Source organism: Hemitrygon akajei, chromosome 6 (genome assembly GCF_048418815.1).
Source record: "Hemitrygon akajei chromosome 6, sHemAka1.3, whole genome shotgun sequence".
Classification (NCBI taxonomy): domain Eukaryota; kingdom Metazoa; phylum Chordata; class Chondrichthyes; order Myliobatiformes; family Dasyatidae; genus Hemitrygon; species Hemitrygon akajei.
In genome coordinates, this window is record NC_133129.1 from 131335514 (window position 1) to 131356715 (window position 21202).

General features: G+C 39.1%; 1 protein-coding gene across 1 annotated transcript in view; it reads right to left on the reverse strand.

Moving 5' to 3' along the window:
* LOC140729473 (kielin/chordin-like protein) overlaps window positions 1-21202 on the reverse strand; it is a 354219-nt gene that overhangs the window by 107949 nt on the left and 225068 nt on the right. Inside the window, exons 13-17 of the mRNA XM_073049248.1 lie at window positions 18701-18817; window positions 17079-17204; window positions 15463-15540; window positions 2229-2342; window positions 84-250 (exon numbers count right to left, since the gene is read on the reverse strand). Coding sequence (XP_072905349.1) covers window positions 84-250; window positions 2229-2342; window positions 15463-15540; window positions 17079-17204; window positions 18701-18817 — 602 coding nt within the window. The remainder of the gene's footprint in view (window positions 1-83; window positions 251-2228; window positions 2343-15462; window positions 15541-17078; window positions 17205-18700; window positions 18818-21202) is intronic.

The following is a 21202-nucleotide window of genomic DNA, read 5'->3' on the forward strand; positions in this document are numbered from 1 at the left end:
CCGTCTTCCAAAATTGAAGGCCAAAGTTCACACACAGCTGAGGCAACCCCACAGAAATTAAACAAAAACCTGGAACCTCTTACCCGACAAGTGCATTCAACACATTCCGACACCGTCCAGGTACTACCATCCTGTTGCAAGTTCCCATTATGCCAGCAAGATGTTGGTGGTGTCCAGGGAGTGGCTCGAATAGCAGCTGGCAAAGGTTGCTTCAGAGTTTCCATTATTGCAACCGGGGCAGGTGGACGTTCTGTAAAATAATGCATTATAGCTCAGTACGTCAGTATGGATGTATTGATAGGGCATAACATTTCTATCTAAAACTGCATAGTGATTGTTAAATCTCCAGAAAATGCAGTTGGAACAAGGACAAGTGGCAGAATTATCTGGTTAGAAGAACAAGAAAATGTAGAGGCACAAACTCATGAAATTAGTTTGCGCCACAATTCTGAAACACTGTCCAGGGACCATCAAGAAAGTAGTTCCAAGCATTCTCTGATTGAAGTTATTCATCTTTCTCTTAACTTACAGCTCATTCTTCAAAAGAAACATCTTAGGGAACTCTTCAGTCCAAGCAGAACAAGTCATATGCTATTAACCTCTTTTCATAGTGGTGCACTGTATGCGACTAATTAATGCTAGAAACAGTGAAGATGGGGAGGCACGGAGCACTTACAAAATATTAAATTGTAATGACAATTATTGAGAAAGTAGGAATTGGAGGTTAGACACACTGTCAGTGTCATGTGCCAGTTTACAACAGCAGGAAAAGCAGATATTGGAGTCGGTGGGGATCATGAAACCATTCAATGGTTCCGGGGTTTGAGAAGTGCCCTATAATGTTTGTGGCTATCCTTTGGGAAAGCAATGAGTGCCAACATCAGTCATGTTCCCTAAGCAGTCTGAAAGGGACTGGAAGAGGCAAAATTAAGTTTTTACTGATTCTTCAAATCTCATTTCATCACCCCACATACAACATAGGCCTTCACGAATTAAATTGAAGGAGAAAAAGTCAATGTATCTAGTTGTCCAGACTGCAACATGCAATGATATTAGTTTTGCCAATTGGCTATGATGCTGGAGACATGATTGCTGAAACTGAGGAAATCATTACTCTAATGCTCCCCCAAATGTGCTACAGTAACACCTTTTGTATCCCACCCCTCTACTGTAGTTCAGTTTGTTTCTTCGCTGACCACTGGCTGTCCTCTTGTCTCATGAGAATTCTCAGGGCGATCTCCATAGAGAAATGAGTTGGTCAAGAAACTCAGCCACCATAACAATTATCTGTATTAACCAAAACTCTCAATTGTAATCCTGGTAAAAAAAAACTTCAAAAACAGAGTATAGCATTTGAACTGTGCTCAAATTCCTTTAAATAACAATGGAATCGGGTCCTCCTGGCTTAAGTGCTGCACATCGACACAAGTTCCTCAATGCAATCACAATGTTTCTAATTCCAACCACTGCCCACTTCTGTTCCACTAACACATTGATGCTTTGGCACAAGTATCATACCAATACTGCTCCTGGACTACAAATAAATTTAACCTAATATTCTCCTTTCCAACGTCTCAGAAATGACTTCAATGTTAATTTACCCTACTTACAGGGAGAGATCACTGAGGTAAAACTTTAACTCTCTTCTAACTCTGCCAAGTGTGCTCCCAAGCTCAGCTGCAGAAAGAGAAGTGTTGGCCATTAGCAAGCCCAGCTGAAAAAGGAGGAGCGGTGGGCTAGCAACCTATCCCATAAAATCCCAGTGCTACAAAAAGAACAAGAGAATCTCCAAAGACTGGGAGAGAAAGGATCTTCGCTTGGAAGACAGAAGATGGATAACACCTGGGAACAACTTGAAAGACTGGCCCCAACATGGGCTTGAAAAAAATGCTGTTTTAGCCTCTGTCTACTTCCAGCTTTTTTTAATCCTTCCAAATTTAAGAATGGAAAGACAAAGGAAAATGACTGACATGCATTGAATTCTATTCCAGCAGGAGGAATTGATTATTTAAAAAGTCTGGCCTCTTTTTTCCCCCCAAACACCATATACTGTATAACAAACATTCCTCAACAGATTAAAGCAACCAAATAACCTCAGGTTTCAGAAGATTAGTGCAATGCTTTGTTTTCACCCCTGAGGATATTGCTACCTGAATTCTTGTCATATTCCACTTAGCATATAAAGGAATGCCGCTTGATTGTCCTCCGTACATTCTCTCTGTACTCACCTGTACAGGTGTTGTTCACGCTTAGGTGAAACCCATCCGGACAAGTACAGTAGAAACTTCCCTCAGTGTTAAAGCAATGATGGGAGCATGGGCTGGACAGGCACTCGTTAATATCTGAGAAAATAAAATGATCCATATCAAGCAATACGTAGGCTTTCAACAACGCTCACATCAGTACAATATTGGCAGACACAGAGAAAGTGAAGAATAGCAGGTGAGCGGTTGTAAGCTCAGTTCAGAGCTGGGCTGGCATTCCTGCTGTTTATTGAAAGTTTATCCAACACATGGACAGTGTGCTCAAAGCCATTGGCTTTATCTACAGGATATTCAAAAGTGTGGATAAGGAAATGATGCCTCACACTTTATTATTAATGAGACAACAAACCAATCAGAATCATATTAAAAAAATACTGCCAGTACTGCATGGAATCTGAAATTCACTGCAGAACTTGACCGGTTAGTGACCATGAAGTGTTCATTTCAAATGGCAGAGGCTGTAACAATAATCCATGATTTAGTCTATTCAAAAAGTGTTAAAAACATTGTCTTGTGAGGATTTATGGAATTTTTAGGATGTGGTTCCATGTATTTAATATTTCAGTAATGTTTGCATAATCTTGTATATATATATTGATTAAGCATTCAAACTCATTTATATTATTGATTACAGGTTATATGTAAAAATATGTTCATTGCATACATCATCAGACAGACATACTTTATTGATCCTGAGGGAAATTGGGTTTCGTTACAGTCACACCAACCAAGAACAGTGTAGAAATATAACAATATAAAACCATAAATAATTAAATAATAATAAGTAAATTATGCCAAGTGGAAATTAGTCCAGGACCAGCCTATTGGCTCAGGGTGTCTGATACTCTGAGGGAGAAGGTGTAAAGTTTGATGGCCACAGGCAGGAATGACTTCCTATGATGCTCAGTGTTGCATCTCAGTGGAATGAGCGAATGTACTCCTGTGCCTAACCAGTACATTATGGAGTGGATGGGCGACATTGTCCAAGATGGCATACACACTCATCACACTACCACATGATATGTGGGCACCTTGCTTAAAATAAAAATGAAGTTACACCCACATTTCTTGGACTCAAGTGTTTCCTTTGAATTAGTTTACTGTTTTGAAGTTACAGAATATAACATATGGATTATTCAGTCTTGAATCCAAGGTCACTTGACTAGATACTGAGTTTCAGATAGTTGCCAACAAATATCTCATCCCTAAGCCAATTCTGCACAGAGTTTCAAAACAAATTCTTCTGGCCCTTCTCCTTGAGGAATATGGCTGCTTATTCTATGAATTCTTATATTAAGTTGAAACATAGACATAGAAACATAGAAAGCCTACAGCACAATACAATCCCTTCAGCCCACAAAGCTGTGCCAAACATGTCCTTATCTTAGAAATTACCTAGGGTTACCCATAGCCCTCTATTTTTCTGAGCTCCATGTACCTACCCAGGAGTCTCTTAAAAGACCCTATCGTATCCACCTCCACCACCGTCACCAGCAGCCCATTCCACACACTTACCACTCTCTGCGTAAAAAACGTACTCCTAACATCTCCTCTGTATCTACCTCCAAGCACCTTAAAACTGTGCCCTCTCGTGCTAGCCATTTCAGCCCTGGGAAAAAGCCGCTGACTATCTACACAATCAATGCCTCTCATCATCTTATACACCTCTATCAGGTCACCTTTCATCCTCCGTCGCTCCAAGGAGAAAAGGCCAAGTTCACTTAACCTATTCTCATAAGGCATGCCCCTCAATCCAGGCAACATCTTTGTAAATCTCCCCTGCACCCTTTCTATGGTTTCCACATCCTTCCTGTAGTGAGGCGACCAGAAATGAGCACAGTACTCCAAATGGGTTCTGACCGGGGTCCTATATAGCTGCAACATTACCTCTCAGCTCCTAAACTCAATCCCTAAACTCAATTCCATGACTGATGAAGGCCAATGCACCGTATGCCTTCTTAACCACAGAGTCAACCTGTGCAGCAGCTTTGAGTGTCCTATGGACTCGTACCCCAAGATCCCTCTGATCCTCCACACTGCCAAAAGTCTTGCTGTTAATACGATATACTGCCATCATATTTGACCTACCAAAATGAACCACTTCACACTTATCTGGGTTGAACTCCATTTGCCACTTCTCAGCCCAGTTTTGCATCCTATCAATGTCCCACTGTAACCTCTGACAGCCCTCCACACTATCCACAACACCTCCAACCTTTGTATCAGGAAAGGTTGGAAGTTGGAATATGGAAAAAAATAAAAGAATACACACAAAAAACCTAGATTGCAAGCAGCTAAAATTAGTAATTGGCACCATAGTAACGTAGCAGTCAGAAGAATGGTATAACCGCTAGGGTGTCAGAGTTTGGAGTTCAGTCCCCGGATCCTCTGTAGGGAGTTTTTATGTCCTCCCTGTGAAATGCTTGGGTTTCCTCCGGATGCTCCACTTCCCTCCCACAGTACAAAGGCAAACCGGTTGGTAGGTTAATTGATCATTGGATATTGTCCTATGATTAGGCCACCATTAAATCAGTGGGTTGCTGGTGGCGCAGCTTGAAGGGCCGATTCTGCACTGTATCTCAATAAATATAATGAATACAATAAAGGCCAGGCCTTTGCAATTGGAATTGCAATATTCATTCATTTGTTTTATGCTGAGATCCCATCAGAATCCTGTGCCAGCTTCTAACTGGACAACTTGAAAGTCAAACAAGCAGTTGTTCCGCTGAACCGAAAATCAAATTTGTACAGAAGCAAATGAGAAAACAATGTAGGAAAGCTCTCCTGCAAGAAGAGCAAAATGTTGAATTACTGCCCCATACATGGTAGCAACCAAAAAGCTTTGCTTTATTCTACATCCTGATCTTACCTCTGTACATTTTAACAGCCCCCTCCTATGTCTATCTTTCAAAGTAGTTAACAACCTCAAATAAAATATCCACGGCTTATGCTAATATACGAAGAGCAGCCATAGGGTACTGAAGCACACTTGTGAAACCATTTCTTGGCATGAATCAACAAGTTTGACAAAGAAAAGGGGGGAAAATAAGAGCTTTTCTTATAATCTGCAAACTGTAAGTAGTCTGTTAACCTCTCATCAGCCACTTGAGGTCTTTTCTTGTTTGCGTCTACGAAAAAAAGCTTGAATCTGTACAATCTGTGCCAAGTGCTTAAAAGCTTTCTCAAAGTACACTGATAAAATTCCAGCTCATGGTCACCTCTCCCTCCCACTGAATTTGGCAGTGAAGTAAGGAAAACTGTGTGAATTAACGCTGATAACTACATAAAGCACACACTGTGCGAATCTTATCACTATGGTAAATTATGCATGGCTGATCTGAGACAGACACAAACTACGGGCAGTGAGTCACTTTCTGCCAGAGATCTGTATCCAGACTTGTAGAATACTTAGTCACACAGTTTATTAATTAAGATTTGGACTGATTTATATCATCACTGATTTGGCTATCCTATCCAATCATCTGCAAGCAGGGTACCTCTGCGTGTGACATACGGAAGACTTCAAAGATTTCTTGTATAAAGCAATATATTCAAGTGCTAGTGATCCTTAAAGTAGTTACAAGGCAGCCCACAGTTTCACCAGTATTTATCAGGAGTTTCATGTCTATGGAGTAGATTAATTTATGACAGAGGTGTTGTGATCTCTCATCCCCCCATTGTAACAACCCACTGGCATTCTTCTCTGTATTCCATGAGCAGCACATAACATTGAAAAGAAAACATGGAAATTCCACATGTGGAAAAGAAGTGCAGGGAAATAAATGGCCATCCACAAATTACATTGAACATAAAGCAGTTCACAGAACTATAATCAGACAAAATTTATAACAAGCCAAAGGAAGAGATAATGAGATCAAGGGCTGAAAAAGAAAAAGGGAGGAGTGAGAGGGAGAAAACAATGAGATGGGAGGAAGAAAAAGAGCAAATTGAAAGCACGTAAGAGAGAGGGAATTCCAAAGGCTAGATCCACAATGATGAAATCTTCAAGACACCCTCTGTGGAATAGAATGAAATGGGGAAAGAAATACAAGGCTGGAGGATGGTTGAGATAGATAAGGGTCTGCAAGAGATTAATGATGTAATAATGGGTAATGCCCTGGTGGGATCTGAACACAAAAAGGACGAAAGTTCAATGCTGATGCATCATAAGTTATTAGGTGAATGGATCGATGTAGGAGTTGACATATTATCTTTATAGTTTTGCTTGAGCTCTTATTCATTAAGAGAGGAAATTGAAACCTGGTCAGAGAGAGTTGAAAACATCACGTCTGGAGTAAAATATGAATAATAGTTTCAGCACCAAATTATATTATGTTCTTCTTGATCTAATTCCGTTTCTAACTTCCCTTGGCAGTAGTGGCTGGAACATCTTTACTGTTGTGTTTAATTGCCATAAATTATATAAAATAAGTTGTCAACAATGTAGTAATTCTTTGACCTAAGCTTTTGCATGTGTATTGCTTCATCTTTTAATGCAATTGCCCTATCTTGCTTAGTCAATGATTTGGGTGAGGGGATCAGCTGTAACCTATGCTGCTAATACAAAACTAAGTGGCAATGTGGGTTGTGGGGTGGATGTACAGGAACCGCAAAGAGAATAGATTGGTTGAGTGAATTGGACGGATGGCATAAACTGCGGCAAATGCTAAGTTACTCACTTTAGAGGGAGTGTACATGATGCAACATTAAAGATGTTGATGTGCAGAAGGGGTCTTGAATTCTTATGAAGAAAAAAATAAAAATTAATGTGTAGACGTGGCAAACATTTAGGAAAACAAATGGAAAACCACCCTTTATTGTAAGGGTCCAGAAAGTGTGGGATGAGCCACCAGCATAAGTGGTGCATGCAAGCTTGATTTCAACATTTAAGAGAAATTTGGATAGGTACATGGATAGAAGGGATATGGTCCTGGTGCAGGTTGATGGAAGTAGGCAGTTTAAATGGTTCAGCATGGACTAGATGGGCCAAAGGGCCTGTTTATGTGTTGTACTTTTCTGACTATGACCAAATGCACTATATCCAATTTTATAAAGACTTGAGACTCCATCTGGATTACTGTATATTGGTTTGGTGCCTCTACCCAAGGAACAATATATTTGTGAGAGGGAATGCAGCCAAAGGTCACCAAATGGATTCCTAGGAAGAATGAGTGGCGATCTCACTGAAATGTAGATAAGTCTTCTGAGTCTTGTCAGGAAAGGAGTAGAATTATAACTACTTGTAGCTACTGTGCCCACAACCAAGGATGCCAATTTCAAAATAAGGGGTCAAACATTCAAAGGATAGAGGATACTTGTTCACCAAAATAGAGGAAATCTTCACAATTACCTGCTTGAGACATCTGTACAGATTTAGTTATTCAGTACTGGCAAGACAAAGATCAAAAGATTTTCAGATATTGAAGGAATCAGGGGATATAGTATTGGTGAAGGAATAAAAATAAATGCCTGGTCTTTTACCTCAACACTGAAGAAAAAGATGAGAAATGTCTTTACTGTATACCAGAGCTGGTACGAAGTGCCAAGTTACTTGCTCTTGGTTCTATTTCTTATGGTCTATTATGGATGGGTTACAGAAGACTAGAATCAGGCAATTTAGCTGAAGGAGAAATCAATGGTCTAGAGAATACCAATCTAGGGTTGGAACACAATTCAAGAGCAAGTGGAAAACAAAGGTTGCAGACATGAAAACTCAGTCTAAAACAAGACCTAGAGGGAGCAAATGGAATCAGGGGAAAGTGGATGGTGACAATGTCTTTGAAACTTCACATTACTCAATTGACAAAAAACTTACTGCATCCAGGCCTGGATACTGGTTAAATGGGACAACGGAAAGGTTAAGACATTAGAAGTATTCAGAGAAACACACACAAGGTACTGGAGGAACTCAGCAGGTCAGGCAACACCCCTAGATAGGAACAAATAGTTGTTGTTTTGGACTGAGTATTCAGAAGTAAGTTTTGGCATTGTACATGTGGAGTTACCTTATGTCTTTGGGACGATATTGATACATTTTGTTCTGTAGAAAATTCAGTAAAACATTTATTCTATGCTTTAGTTCAAGGTTATACAGATGGTAATCGAGAGCCTAGTTTTCATTCGAACCAGGTGATTAGGAGGGAAAAAAAGAAACAAAATGGGCAAGTGTGTTGCCTAATGGGATGGTAGAATCAGATTAAATAGCAGCCTTTGTATAAGAATTGGTTAAACACTTTGAGGAAAATAATCTACAACAATGTGATGGAAGAGCAGGGGAATAATACTAAATTTCTTTTTGAAAGAGCTAGTATAAACAGAGTGAATGGAATGGTGTTATTCTCCATTGAACAAAGATGGATAAGAGACAAAAGAGGCCAAAGCTTACAGGCTTGAGACTGTAGCTCACAGTCACAGATAGGTACAAAGCTACTGCAGATGCTTCAATGCCTTCGACTGGCTACTTAAGACCATAGTCCTAACCAGCTGAACAACAGGAGGACAGGATAACACCATGTCAAAAGCTGCAGCAGTTTCAAGATGAGAAGGGACAGAAGTTAAAGTAATGCAAAAATTGATGGTATCAAGCACCTTGTCTTCTTGTTGATATCTGATCTGTTTGATAAAACACTTGTGTGAGAGTCTTGGAATCGATCTGAAAAGGACTACTATATTGTCCTCAAGAGGCTGCTTTTTACAGATTCTTGGAACAAAATTTGCTTTTAAACAGATTCTTTGGTACACAGACTCAGTACGCATATCCAAGAAATAAACTTTTACACTTGGATTACAGCAGCCTCGGGCAATCAGAGAGAATGTTGCATTCTCACTGGAATGGAAGACCAGAGCCAGAAATGGAATATTTATCCTGTCCAACTTCAATGAAGTGAATTCTTTTGCAGCAACCAATCAAACAAATTGTTAAAAGTTCTTGAACCTTGGCATTGAACCAAACAAAAGTAATAGTAAAAATTCTCTTGGAATTTTTCAGCCAGGCTATTTTAAGCATGGGTACTACGAAATATGACATGCAAGTTCTGTGAAACTCTGACAAGGAAACTTGAATCAATGTGTCCAATTTGAAGCATACCTTATGCTTCGGTGATTTAATTTCATGACCAAAATTCTGGAAAGATCATATAAATAGGATGGCTGATATATGGTTCCTTTGAGTGAGACTTCCAGTGGCCACTGAGTGTATTTCTGTATGTCCATAGTCTTCTGCTGGTATAGCCCATCCACTTCAGGGTTTGGTGTGTTGTGCATTCAGAGCTGCTCTTCTGCACAGCACCATCGTGATGTGCGGTAATCTGAGTTACTGTCACTTTCATGTCAGCTTGACCCAGTCTGGTCATTCTCTTCTGACTTCTCTCATTAACAAGGCATTGCCGCTCACAGCTTCGGCACTCGCTGGATTTTTTTTTGTTTTTCACACCATTCTTTTGCATGAAAGGCCCTGGAGCTCAGCGCTTTCTGACAGACAGAAAACACCTTGTCTGGCACCAACAATCATTCCATAGTCAAGTCACTTGGATCACATTTCTTCTCCATTCTGATGTTTGATCTGAACATTAACTGAACCTCATGAACATGTCTCCATGTTTTTGTGCATTGAGTTGCTGCCACATGATTGACTGATTAAATATTTGCATTACAAGCAGTTGTACCTAATAAAGTGGCCACTTTGTGTTTAACTCAAACTTTAAAAACAGAAGGACTGCCTTGTAACACTTTAATCAAGCAGTTCCATCAATTAGGGAATTCCTTATCAGTTAATTTATAAACTACTAGACAGTATGCACTTTAAGTATAGAAGGGTCCATTTAAAATCCACACCAAATGTCCAGTGATAATCAGTTAGGATTGGACACAGGCACTGTCCTTCATTTGCAGTTACAGTAATTGTAGAGAAAAATTATGCCAAAGCAAGCCTGTATAGAATGCTCCCCTCTTACCACTTTTCTTCCCCTCAGCTGGCCATCGCCTTTCTCTGGTGCCCTTCCACATTGCTTTTCTCCCAGGGTCCACTCTCCTCTCCTTCCTCCTCAGCCCTTTACCTCTTCTACATATCACTTACAAGCTACTTGCTTCATTCCCCTCCCACACCCAACCACTTCACCTGCCAGCTTGTAAAAGTTGATTTCAAGGAGCTGATTATTGACGAAAAGAATGCCTTGGGAATCTCTTTAATCATACTTGGAAAGGATATTTCATGGTCCTTCCTGGCTTTCCTAATTCGCTTCTTGAGTTCTTTTCTGGCTTCTTTATAATCCTCAAGGGTTCTGCTTGATTCTAGTTTCCAAAGCTTTACCTTTCACCCTTCCTATTTTTGAATCAATTGTTTATTCCTCTCCATAGATGCTGCCTGAACGGTTGCATTGCAGGTGTGTTACTCAGCGTTTCAGCATTTGCAGAATCTTTGATTCATTTCTTTTCTCTGTAGAAAGATGAATTTTGTCTCAATTTGTATTTCCTTGCCAGTTTTTCTGGTCACTTGCATTGATGCTAGGGGTTAAAATTTGTTCTTGGTTTCCATAATACTCACCTTAATTTATTCAGAGTATTATAGAATATCTTTGCATTTCTACCACCTCCACATTTCTGTCTTTTTCCAATTCCCTATTCTGCTTCCTAGCTCATCCCTTCTTTTCTTCTCCGTTGGCCATCAACTCTCTCTAGTGCCCTTCTTTCTGTATGTGATTCCTTCTTTTCCATTCCTTTCCCTCTTCCACGTACTAACTCCCAGCTTCGCATTGCATCACCCATCCACCCACATAGTTACACCTGCCAATTTGTCCTCCCTCCCCTCCCCATTCCTTCTTATTCTAGTTTCTTCCCCTCCTTTCTAGTTCTGATGAAGGGCATCGGCCTGAAATGTTGGCTGTTTATGGCTCTCTATGGATGCTGCCTGACTTGTTGAGTTTCTCCAGCATTTTGTGTGCAATACTCTTTTGAACAGTTTATCTGGGATATTTGTAAGGAGATACACTGTGACCACTCTGTACCTGGGCTGGAATACTCATAAGCAGACACCATCAAGTAAACACATCTCAGACCTAAAGATAATTGAGCACCATCAATCCAAATGCATGCTGGGACAAGTAAGCGTAGTCACTGCAGAGTCATTCCCATGCAGGATCAACATACACATGCAAAACCAAGAGTTTAAACACGCACAGAGAAGTAAACAGCAAGCAAGCATTGCCAACCCAACCCAATCCCAACAACTGGAAAACAGATGCAATGCAAAGCAAAAACTTAACACAAAGGAAGTTAAATACTGAATATTGATTCATAATCAAAGACAAAGTTTTTGAAATGAAATGGTCTCATATCCACATGCATATGTATTTAAAAAATTGATTAAATATTTTCCTGTGGTTGCCAAAATCACACACTTTGATCTTTGGCGCTATATTAGTGATAAGGTGGACTTACCCGCTGTTACCTACAACTACGTACATTTAATCCATTGATAAGAAAGAATGTTACACAATGTCATTTCTAATAACACATCAATTTACCCCCAGTTATCCATTCCAACATTGCAAGAGCCTACTTCAGAAATATACCAAAGAGAAAATGTTAAATCAATTAAGTTCAGTCAAAGGCAGGGCTGGCAGCCGGGGAATTAATGCAATGCTACCATCCACTACAGTTCAATTTGTTTCATTACTGTTACATCTTGAAGTAAAGACCTCCTTACTTGCCTGATTTTTAAGTTGATTGTGATCCAAATGCACCTGGTCTAAAGACCACAGAGATCCAACAGAAAGTACATTTACCTCAGCTGTTCCGTTCCCTGTGTTATTTGCAATTATGGAATGGGCTGTCATATTCTGTATTTCTGTTTCTACATATCAAACTATGGGTTAAATGCTCTTAACACAAACACTATCCACAAAAGAAATCACTATCATCTACCCGAGTAAACAGTAAGCAAAATCAGTGGCAAAATAACATAATTGTTGTATATGTTGGTATATGGAAGATACCATGAAGATATGTGTACAGAAGTCAGTTGATATTATAACTGGTATATGCCCAGCCATTTTCAGAGTTGTAAATTAATGTCAAAAATTTAATTAAGTCCTTTCTTGTGGTCGCCAAGCTCACTGTGTCCACTTTGTGGTCTTTATGACACAAAACTATTCCAAAACTAGACATAGTTAACATAAGGTGAGCTTAACAGATATTATCTACAATCACACTTCATGCACTGCTGAGAAGGTATGTTAAGCAATGCCATTTCTAATAACTTATCACATAATGGTAAGACTCTTAGCAGTGTGGAGGATCAGAGGGATCTTGGGGTCCGAGTCCATAGGACGCTGAAAGCTGCTGCACAGATTGACTCTGTGGTTAAGAAGGCATACGTTGCATTGGCCTTCATCAATTGTGGGATTGAGATTAGGAACCGAGAGGTCATGTTGCAGCTGTATAGGACCCTGGTCAGACCCCACTTGGAGTACTGTGCTCAGTTCTGGTCACCTCACTACAGGAAAGATGTGGAAACCATAGAAAGGGTGCAGAGGAGATTTACAAGGATGTTGCCTGTATTGGAGAGCATGCCTTATGAGAATAGGTTGAGCGAATTTGGCCTTTACTCCTCAGAGCGACGGAGGATGAGAGGTGACCTGATGGAGGTGTATAAGATGATGAGAGGCATTGATCTTGTGGATAGTCAGAGCATTTTCCCAGGGCTGAAATGGCTAGCACAAGAGGGCACCGTTTTAAGGTGCTTGGAAGTAGATACAGAGAAGATGTCAGAGGTAAGTTTTTTTTTAAAACACAGAGTGGTGAGTGCATGGAATGAGCTGCTGGTGATGGTGGTGGAGGCAGATACAATTGGGTCTTTTAAGAGACTCCTGGATAGGTACATGAAGTGTAGAAAAATAGAGGGCTATAGGTAAGCCTAAGTAATTGCTAAGGTAAGGACATGCTCAGTACAGCTTTGTGGGCCAAAGAGCCTTTATTGTGCTGCAGGTTTTCTATGTTTCCATAAACTGGCTCCAAAATTCCCACTCTTAATGGCTTCCTTGAACAGCAGGATTATATTTGCTAATTTTGAATCCATTGCAAATGCACTGTTAATTTGTTAGCTTTCAGTCCCACTAATTTCTATAATCCTTTTTTTTGTAATGATGTTGCTTTTTCCAAATGCTCATTCTCTCCAGACCTGCTGTTCCCTGTTACTACCAGGAGATAGATTGTTGCTGTATGAAAACATTAAAACAAAATTGTCACTCACAAAATGCAGACACAGTGGACATTTTTACTGAAACTGTGGTAGTGACAGAAAACTACATTACCTTGGCAAACAGATATTCACTGATCATTGTGTTCATCAATACAATACCTAGTGAAGCCACACCAGAATGCAAAGCATTGAACAAATGCAGAATATTCAGTCCACTAATTCTTTGCTGAATTTCTGGGCAATATGAAGCTAGCAAGTGGCATGGCATTCATCTAAGCTACAATGAGATTAGTACTGATATGAGCAATAAGCATTAATTATTTAATTAAGATAATGACAGGCATGACAATAACAGACCATAAAGCAAGAAAATTAATAGTGTGGACTATGTTCCCTAAAAGATTATCTGGTTTATAAGACTAAATAATAAAACTTTTATTTAGATAATGAGGAAAAGAGATTGATTACTTTATAAAGACAGGAATGTCTAGGCAGAATAAGTATAGTGAAAAGTTAACTAGCCCTTTGCAAAAAGGAAAAACCAAGATCCTCTCATTCCCAATTCCTTGCTGTTATACAATCACTTTCTAGTGTACAGTTAAAGTCAAGCAAAAATGGCATATTATGTGACAAGGTGAGCATTTAGACAGAAGAATGATTGGTCCCCTTAGGTGCCAATATCAAGCATACAACTTCAAACCATTTTACTGAAGGACAGAGTACAACAAATTGCTTGTTAAAATCAAAATGCTGACTTGTGTCCATGGTTTAGAAATTTGAGAAGATAAATGGACTAATAAAATAGCATGCAGTAAAGAAAAATAAACTCTGCAAAGTCTCTTGATAAAACAGGAAATTGTTGATAAGAGTTCTGGAACCATTGGAAAATATACAATGAGTGATTGGAAGGGAAAAGGATTTGAAACCCTTACCAGAACAATAATTTCTTCCATTGCAGGTGACAGGAAAACTGCATACAAGTATGCTACAATAACCTTCCCTGATTTATTTATCCACAAAATTCAATTTTACTTTTATGGAATCTCTAAAGGGCTTAAAATGCTCAAAATTATATTCATGTCCAGGATGAGCAGTCACATTCCTGATATGTCTAAGTACTTAATGAGATTAAAATAAGAACTAAAGTGGTGACATCGTAAAAATGTCAAAGCATACAAGATTTCCATGCTCAACTGGGACAAGGTAATGAGCTTTAAAAGAGCTGCTGCTTATAGGGAACAAACATTTCATAGTGACAGCTTTGCAGATTCCATATTTCAAGTTAAGGTTTGCTCTAATTTCAACTACATAGCCAATACAGATTAAATTTTGACAGCAATTCACTTCACAACTGTATTAATTGTTTTGCCAAAATACTGAATTTCTCAACCTTAATGTTGACATTTTAGGAAAATGTAAATCAGTTGCAGAAATTACTTCTTAAATGTCCTGACAGTAAGATATTGAAGATGTCACATAAAAAGATGAACTAAATAAATACAAAAAAAACAAATCATATGGGAAATATGTGTCTTATAAATCCTATAATGTTCCCATTGAAAAATCTCTCTCAGAAATTACCTGCCAACTTTTAAAAAGTGAAAAGACATTATAAATGGTAACACCATGCCATTAAACTTCCTTCGAGCAGTAGGAAAACACAGTAGAACTCAATTGTTTGATCCATAGCCTACTGTTTCCTTGACAAAAATTGCCTGCGTGCATAGTGGTAATATGCAATAACTGTTTGACCGAAAATAGATGACATCGTGAATCCTGCTGAAGGGTCTCAGCCCGAAACATCGACTGTTTATTCTTTTGCATAGATGCTGCTTCGCCTGCTGAATTCCTCCAGCATTTTTGTGAGTTACTGATTTTGAGGAAAGCTCGACTTACGAGCTAAAGGAACTGATTTATGATTGGACAAACTCAATCTGTTCAGAACTGAAACTTGAAAACTGGCAATACACTGTCCGGCAACATGGAGCTTGCTGTGCTCACCTGTACAGTCAACTCCATTAGGCAGTAGGCTAAATCCAGGGGAACATACGCTCTGGCAAGACTGGCAAATACGGTCAGCTGTAACATTAAATGAAACACAGCATGAGAAACTTGTATGCAAAATAAGACCTTTGTATGCTTTTATGCAGAGTAAAATTTTGCTTAAGTTATTCCATTAAGCACTGTCAGACCAGGTGCAAAACAGGTGCATAGTGGAATTAATGTTTCTTGACGTTTCGTTCATATTTGCAGCTCAGAAGTTCCATAAACACTGAAGGTTCACCTGGGACTGGAGAACTCTAAATGTTGCCTACATTTCAATTAAAAATAAAACACAAGCTATGAACTATTACAATGTAGTGGCAAAAGCACACATACCAGTGCATTTGTGTGGAACACAAAAAGCAAAAAGCAACATGGATTCAAAACGGAGAAATAAATCCAAAGGTCCACTGGAATTCTTCAAAAATAGCAAGCAAATAGAACAAGACCTTATTTAAGTCATTATTACATGAGAGATGCCCAGTGGATAGAATTTACTGACATTTTCAGAAGGCACTAAAATATTTCCACATGCAAAAATTTAAAAGATTAGGGCACATGGGATTAAAGGCATTGGACTAAGGCATAGCAGATGTGATTTCAAATTATAACAGAGCAATGTACAGTAATGCAAAATGGTACAGGAAACAGAAAACGTGCGCATAATGTAGCTGTGTCCATTAGTAGTGATGGAAATGGAAGAAACTGGGTGAAGTTAATGTCACCTTTGAGCATGCATTTATCAGGTGTAGAACATGTAGAGGGGCTTCTCATTACTTCTTAGCTGCAAGCCAACACTTGACTTAGCTTTACTTGTAAGTCGATAGTTGGTGACTGCACACAGTTCTTGGACCTTCCACACTGAGTGTTGCAGGAAGTACATAAAAATGTAACCAAGATTATTAGGTTTACAAGAGCTGATACACAGATGATAAAACTAAGTATTTTCACTGCAGAAGAAAATAATGAGGGGCATCACCATCTTGTAAAACATTCTAAGAGCAATGTGCAATCTAGATTCAAGACTATTACTTAAAACAGAAAAACATGAGAAAAGAATTGAAGTAAAGCTAAAACTGAGGTGAGACTAAGTTTGAAATGTACCTCCCCCCAAAAAAAAATAGTGAAAAAGTGGAATGCAAACAATGGAGAAAATGTCACCTTAAAACAGGCTTGAAAATGTTCCTCCAGGCTAGCCAGAGTAAAAGCAAAAAGCTAAAGTCTATTGAACAAAGCTAGGTAGAACCAGTTAAAAGGTTGACTAAATACCTTATAAGAAAACTCTAAAAAGACAGGTTTTGAAGGCCATAAACAGTAGAAAATTGATCAAATGTACCATAATAGCCTGTGAACAGTAGATTCATGGAAATATCTTTGATTACTGATGAATAAAGGTGCATTTAGATATCAGCTTATGTCAACTACTTTTCACCAATCCCATTGAATTGAAATTCTCAGAGCAGGAATATTCTGTGAGAATTGCAGTACTTTACTGCAGGATCAGTAGCTAAATGCGCATCATCAATTGTCAGCTATGAGCAAAGCAATTCGTTGCAAGAGAGGAAGTGACTTACGGATGCAGGAATGTCTGTCAAAGTGGAGCCGATAGCCTGGATGACAAGTGCAGTAGTAACTTCCAGCTGTGTTGATGCAGTTATGGGCACATCGGCCATTTTCAGAAGCAGCACATTCATTGTTGTCTTAAAACCAAGAAGATCAATTTACGTGCAAGAAATACTAAGAAGAGTATATCCCATTCTGTTGCCATGCTTGGGGAGTTTGCAATGTGATATAACATAGTGAATGTTTGGCTGCAAAGCAGTGCTGTAGATTTTTTTTATTTACTCCTGAGATTCATTTGAGTTCTCTAATTTTATCTTATCATTGTGGTCAACAATCACTTTTCAAGTTATTATATTCCAAATTTTTCTTTGCTTTCTCTATTGCTATCTCCTCTTTTCCAGCAGGTTTTGATTCAGAGTATATTTTATCAATTGAAGTCCAAGTAACTTCCCTTCGAACTTCGTCCCTTCCACCTGCACTATTTTTCATTATTTTACTTTGTTGAATCTGGAGATAACATTGCCCGGAAGTTTCTTTGGAAGTCAAAAATAAGGTAAATCTTGCTTAATTAGGTGACAAAACAGTAACTACCTCACTCTACTGTCAGTAAGAACCAAAGGAAAAGAAAAGAAGAACAAAAAAGCCATGGTGGTCCTAGAGCTCAAAGTAGACGGAGAAGAAAATGCTACTGATCAGCGTGTCCATGAAACAGTTCAATTTATGACGTGACACAGGCAGCAGACAAAGCAGATACAATAAATAAAACACCAGCTATACTACAAATTTACTGAACATTTACACACAAACATGTGATTATACAAACGTGTAAACAAGCATAAAGAAAGTTGAACTATAAGAAAGATGATAATTAAGACCCTCATCCAATACAGCTTCTATTAGAGATCAGCCAGAGGGCAACTGTCAGCATGTTATTGAATGCTGGCAGGTACAATCATGACCTTCTTACATATTTCTAAATGCAGGGATGAAACCCTTGTTCGTGTCAAATGATGTCATAGGTGATTTAGAAAGCAGCTGTTTGGTGATACTTAAGGCAGAAATACAGTCCCTGAAGTACAGTGAAATGGAAATAGCTAAGCTAGCCACATGGTTCATTGTTGTGTCTTTGAAATATTGTCTACTAAATCTTTCTCTGCTCTAATGAGAGCAGTTTCCACATAATTCAAAGGCACCATCCATTATTCCTTCCCAGCTCTCTCTAGATCAAAAATGTGACTGCAGATGTTCTCCTCCAAGAACCGTGGGCACCATGACAGCATAACGGTTGCCTTGGCGCTATTACAGCTTGGGGTGTTCCGGAGTTCAGAGTTCAATTCCATCGCAGTCTGTAAGGAGCTTGTATGTTCTCGCTGTGGTTTCCTCTGGGTGTCTCAGTTTCCTCCCCACAGTCCAAAGACGTACCAGTCAGTAGGTTAATTTGCCATTGTAAATTGTCCTGTGATTAGGCTAGTGTTAAGTAGGTGGGTTACGGGCCGATGGGGCTCATTGGGCCGGAAGGGCCTGTATCACTCTGTGTCTCTAAATAAAAGAACTCAGCTCAACTCTACTACCCACACCCACCCCCTCCCATGTGCTCCCCCCACGGCAATTCAAAGTAAAAAAGATAACAGACCTTGACAGTTGTGGCCATCTGTGTGCCGAGTATAACCACGCGGGCACAAACACTGGAAGCTGCCCAAGGTATTCACACAGATGTGGGAGCAATTGCTCTTTTCACATTCATTCACATCTGCAATAAAAGTGTCACAGCAATTTATCAGTGGGTGATATCAAAATATTGTCACGGACCTCTCACTTACTGGCTTTGATCCAATATAAGGTTGATAATCATCTCTTAACTTCTTTTTCAAACTCAAAGCAGTGAGAATGGTCCCTATTACGGGTAAAGCCACACTCAGTGGCCACTTTATTACATACCTCGCGTTTGACGTTTTCTGCTGCTCCAGCCCGGTGCACTTCAAATTCAACATGTTGTGCATTCAGAGATGCACTTCTGCACACCACTGTTCCAGTGAGTGGGTACTTGAGTTGCTGGTGCCCTTCTGTCAGCTTGAACTAGTGTGGCTATTCACCTATGACTTCTCTCATTAACATGATATTTTTACCCACAGGGCAATGCTTCACTGGATCTCTTTTGTTTATCGCACCATTCTCTGTAAACTCTGGAAACTACTGTGCATGAAAATTCCAGGAGATCAGTAGTTTCTGAAATAATTAAACCACCCCGTCTGGCACCAACAATCATTTCACATCCAAAGTCATTAGATCACATTTCTTTCCCATTCTGATATTTGATCTGAACAACAAGTGAACCTCTTGACCATGTCTGCATGTTTCTACACACTGAGTTGCTGCCACATAATTGGCTGATCAGATATTTGTATAAACAAGCACTTGTACAGGTGAATCTAATAAAGTGATCACTGAGTCTACATTTTTTAGACAAATAGCACGTTATGAAATAAGGACACTGGTGCTGAATTGCCTCAAGGAAGCTCGTAGATCATCATTATAACTTCACCTGAAGTACTGTGGGAAATGTAATATTGTTAGTACATTTAATGAACTTACAAATGTAGAGCAAAGCAACTCAAAACAAATTGTGGTCTACATGCTCCAACCAATCAGAACATTTAACTGAACTTAAGCAATGAAAATCCATCTCTCAACCCATAGAGCTAGATTTTAAAGTTTCACTGCCAGAGATTCTGACATATTCTGACCTCAGCATCAAGAATAAATGTCTTTGATTGTGCATGTGTCATCATTGATTCATGCAAAATAAAAGAACTTCTTACTTTTTGAGGAATGCAGTAATCTATTTTACCATGATGTGACTTCTGTAAATAGACGTCAATACTGTGCTATTATGTTTTCTGAGTTTTTTTTAAATTCTAATGTGACTTTCACCATGTTATATCAAACCTTGAGCTCTATGTGGCTCTTATCTGCCACTTGACAAGTATCACATGAAGCTGAGATGCACTTTTACAGGTCAAGTATTTGCCCCTCACTGCTACTCAGATGTGAAGTATGGTTCTAAACTCTCAAAGCTGTCTAAGTGGCGATCCAAAGACTCAGGAAAGCGGTGGGATGAAACCCCTTTCAGAGTAGCATAGGCTGGAAACATCTTACCTGACTGAGTTGGTTTTCAGCACTATTCAATAACTTAAGTTTCTGGTACTAAACTGCAAGCTACAGGCCACCCAGAAGACTTACTGCACAGATTTATTTTAGGTTTTATTCTAAAACCAAATCTATTACGGGAATTGAAACAAATGTGCCATTATATTGTCAAAACTACTTTTCATCAACTGAACTCAGATTGGCATGTTGACAATCTAACACAGCAGCTGGCTGCCACTTTTTAAATTGTGGCCCACATAAAGCCACTATTCGGAGATTCATACAATCTTGGAAACATCAACAAAGCTCTCTACCTCAGATCTGTTTTTTCTTAGAAGGTCAAAAATCAGCCAACAGCCAGACACACGTGATTGGTTGCACTGGCCTTTACAGTGGGGACGTATGTGGGTTTATAAGGCTTTGGAAATGCTTGATTCCTCTGCTGAGGCTCATATCAGATTTGAGGCTTAGCTGAAGGCCTACTGAGATCCTACAAATTAGATAAACAGCATGAACTGAAGATGCAACTAATGAAAGCACAAATATCCTTGAAAGGAAATCAAAAAGGAAAGTCTGATTTATTGAGAAACTTAAAACATATCTTACTAATGTTTTATTTGACATCTGACAAGCAAACATTGGCAGATTTTGAGGGCAAAATCTGAAATATAATGTGAGCAGCTACCATTGTGTCACAACGTATCATGGTGCACACAGTGTATAACAGCATGTTAACGTGCACGTGTGATGGTCTTCATGTGTGAGTGTAATTTACAAAGTGATCATAAAGATGGCCTTGTTTATCAGCTCATCTAATTGAAACTGATAAAAGGAAGCAAATGTTGAAAAATAGATGCTGACTTTATCTGAATAAATGTAATATTCTGGCAACTTAGATGCATATGAAAACATCCAGTCATAGAATACTACAAACCAGAGACAGACCCTTTGGCCCAATCAGTCTATGCCAAATTATTGATGTTTATAG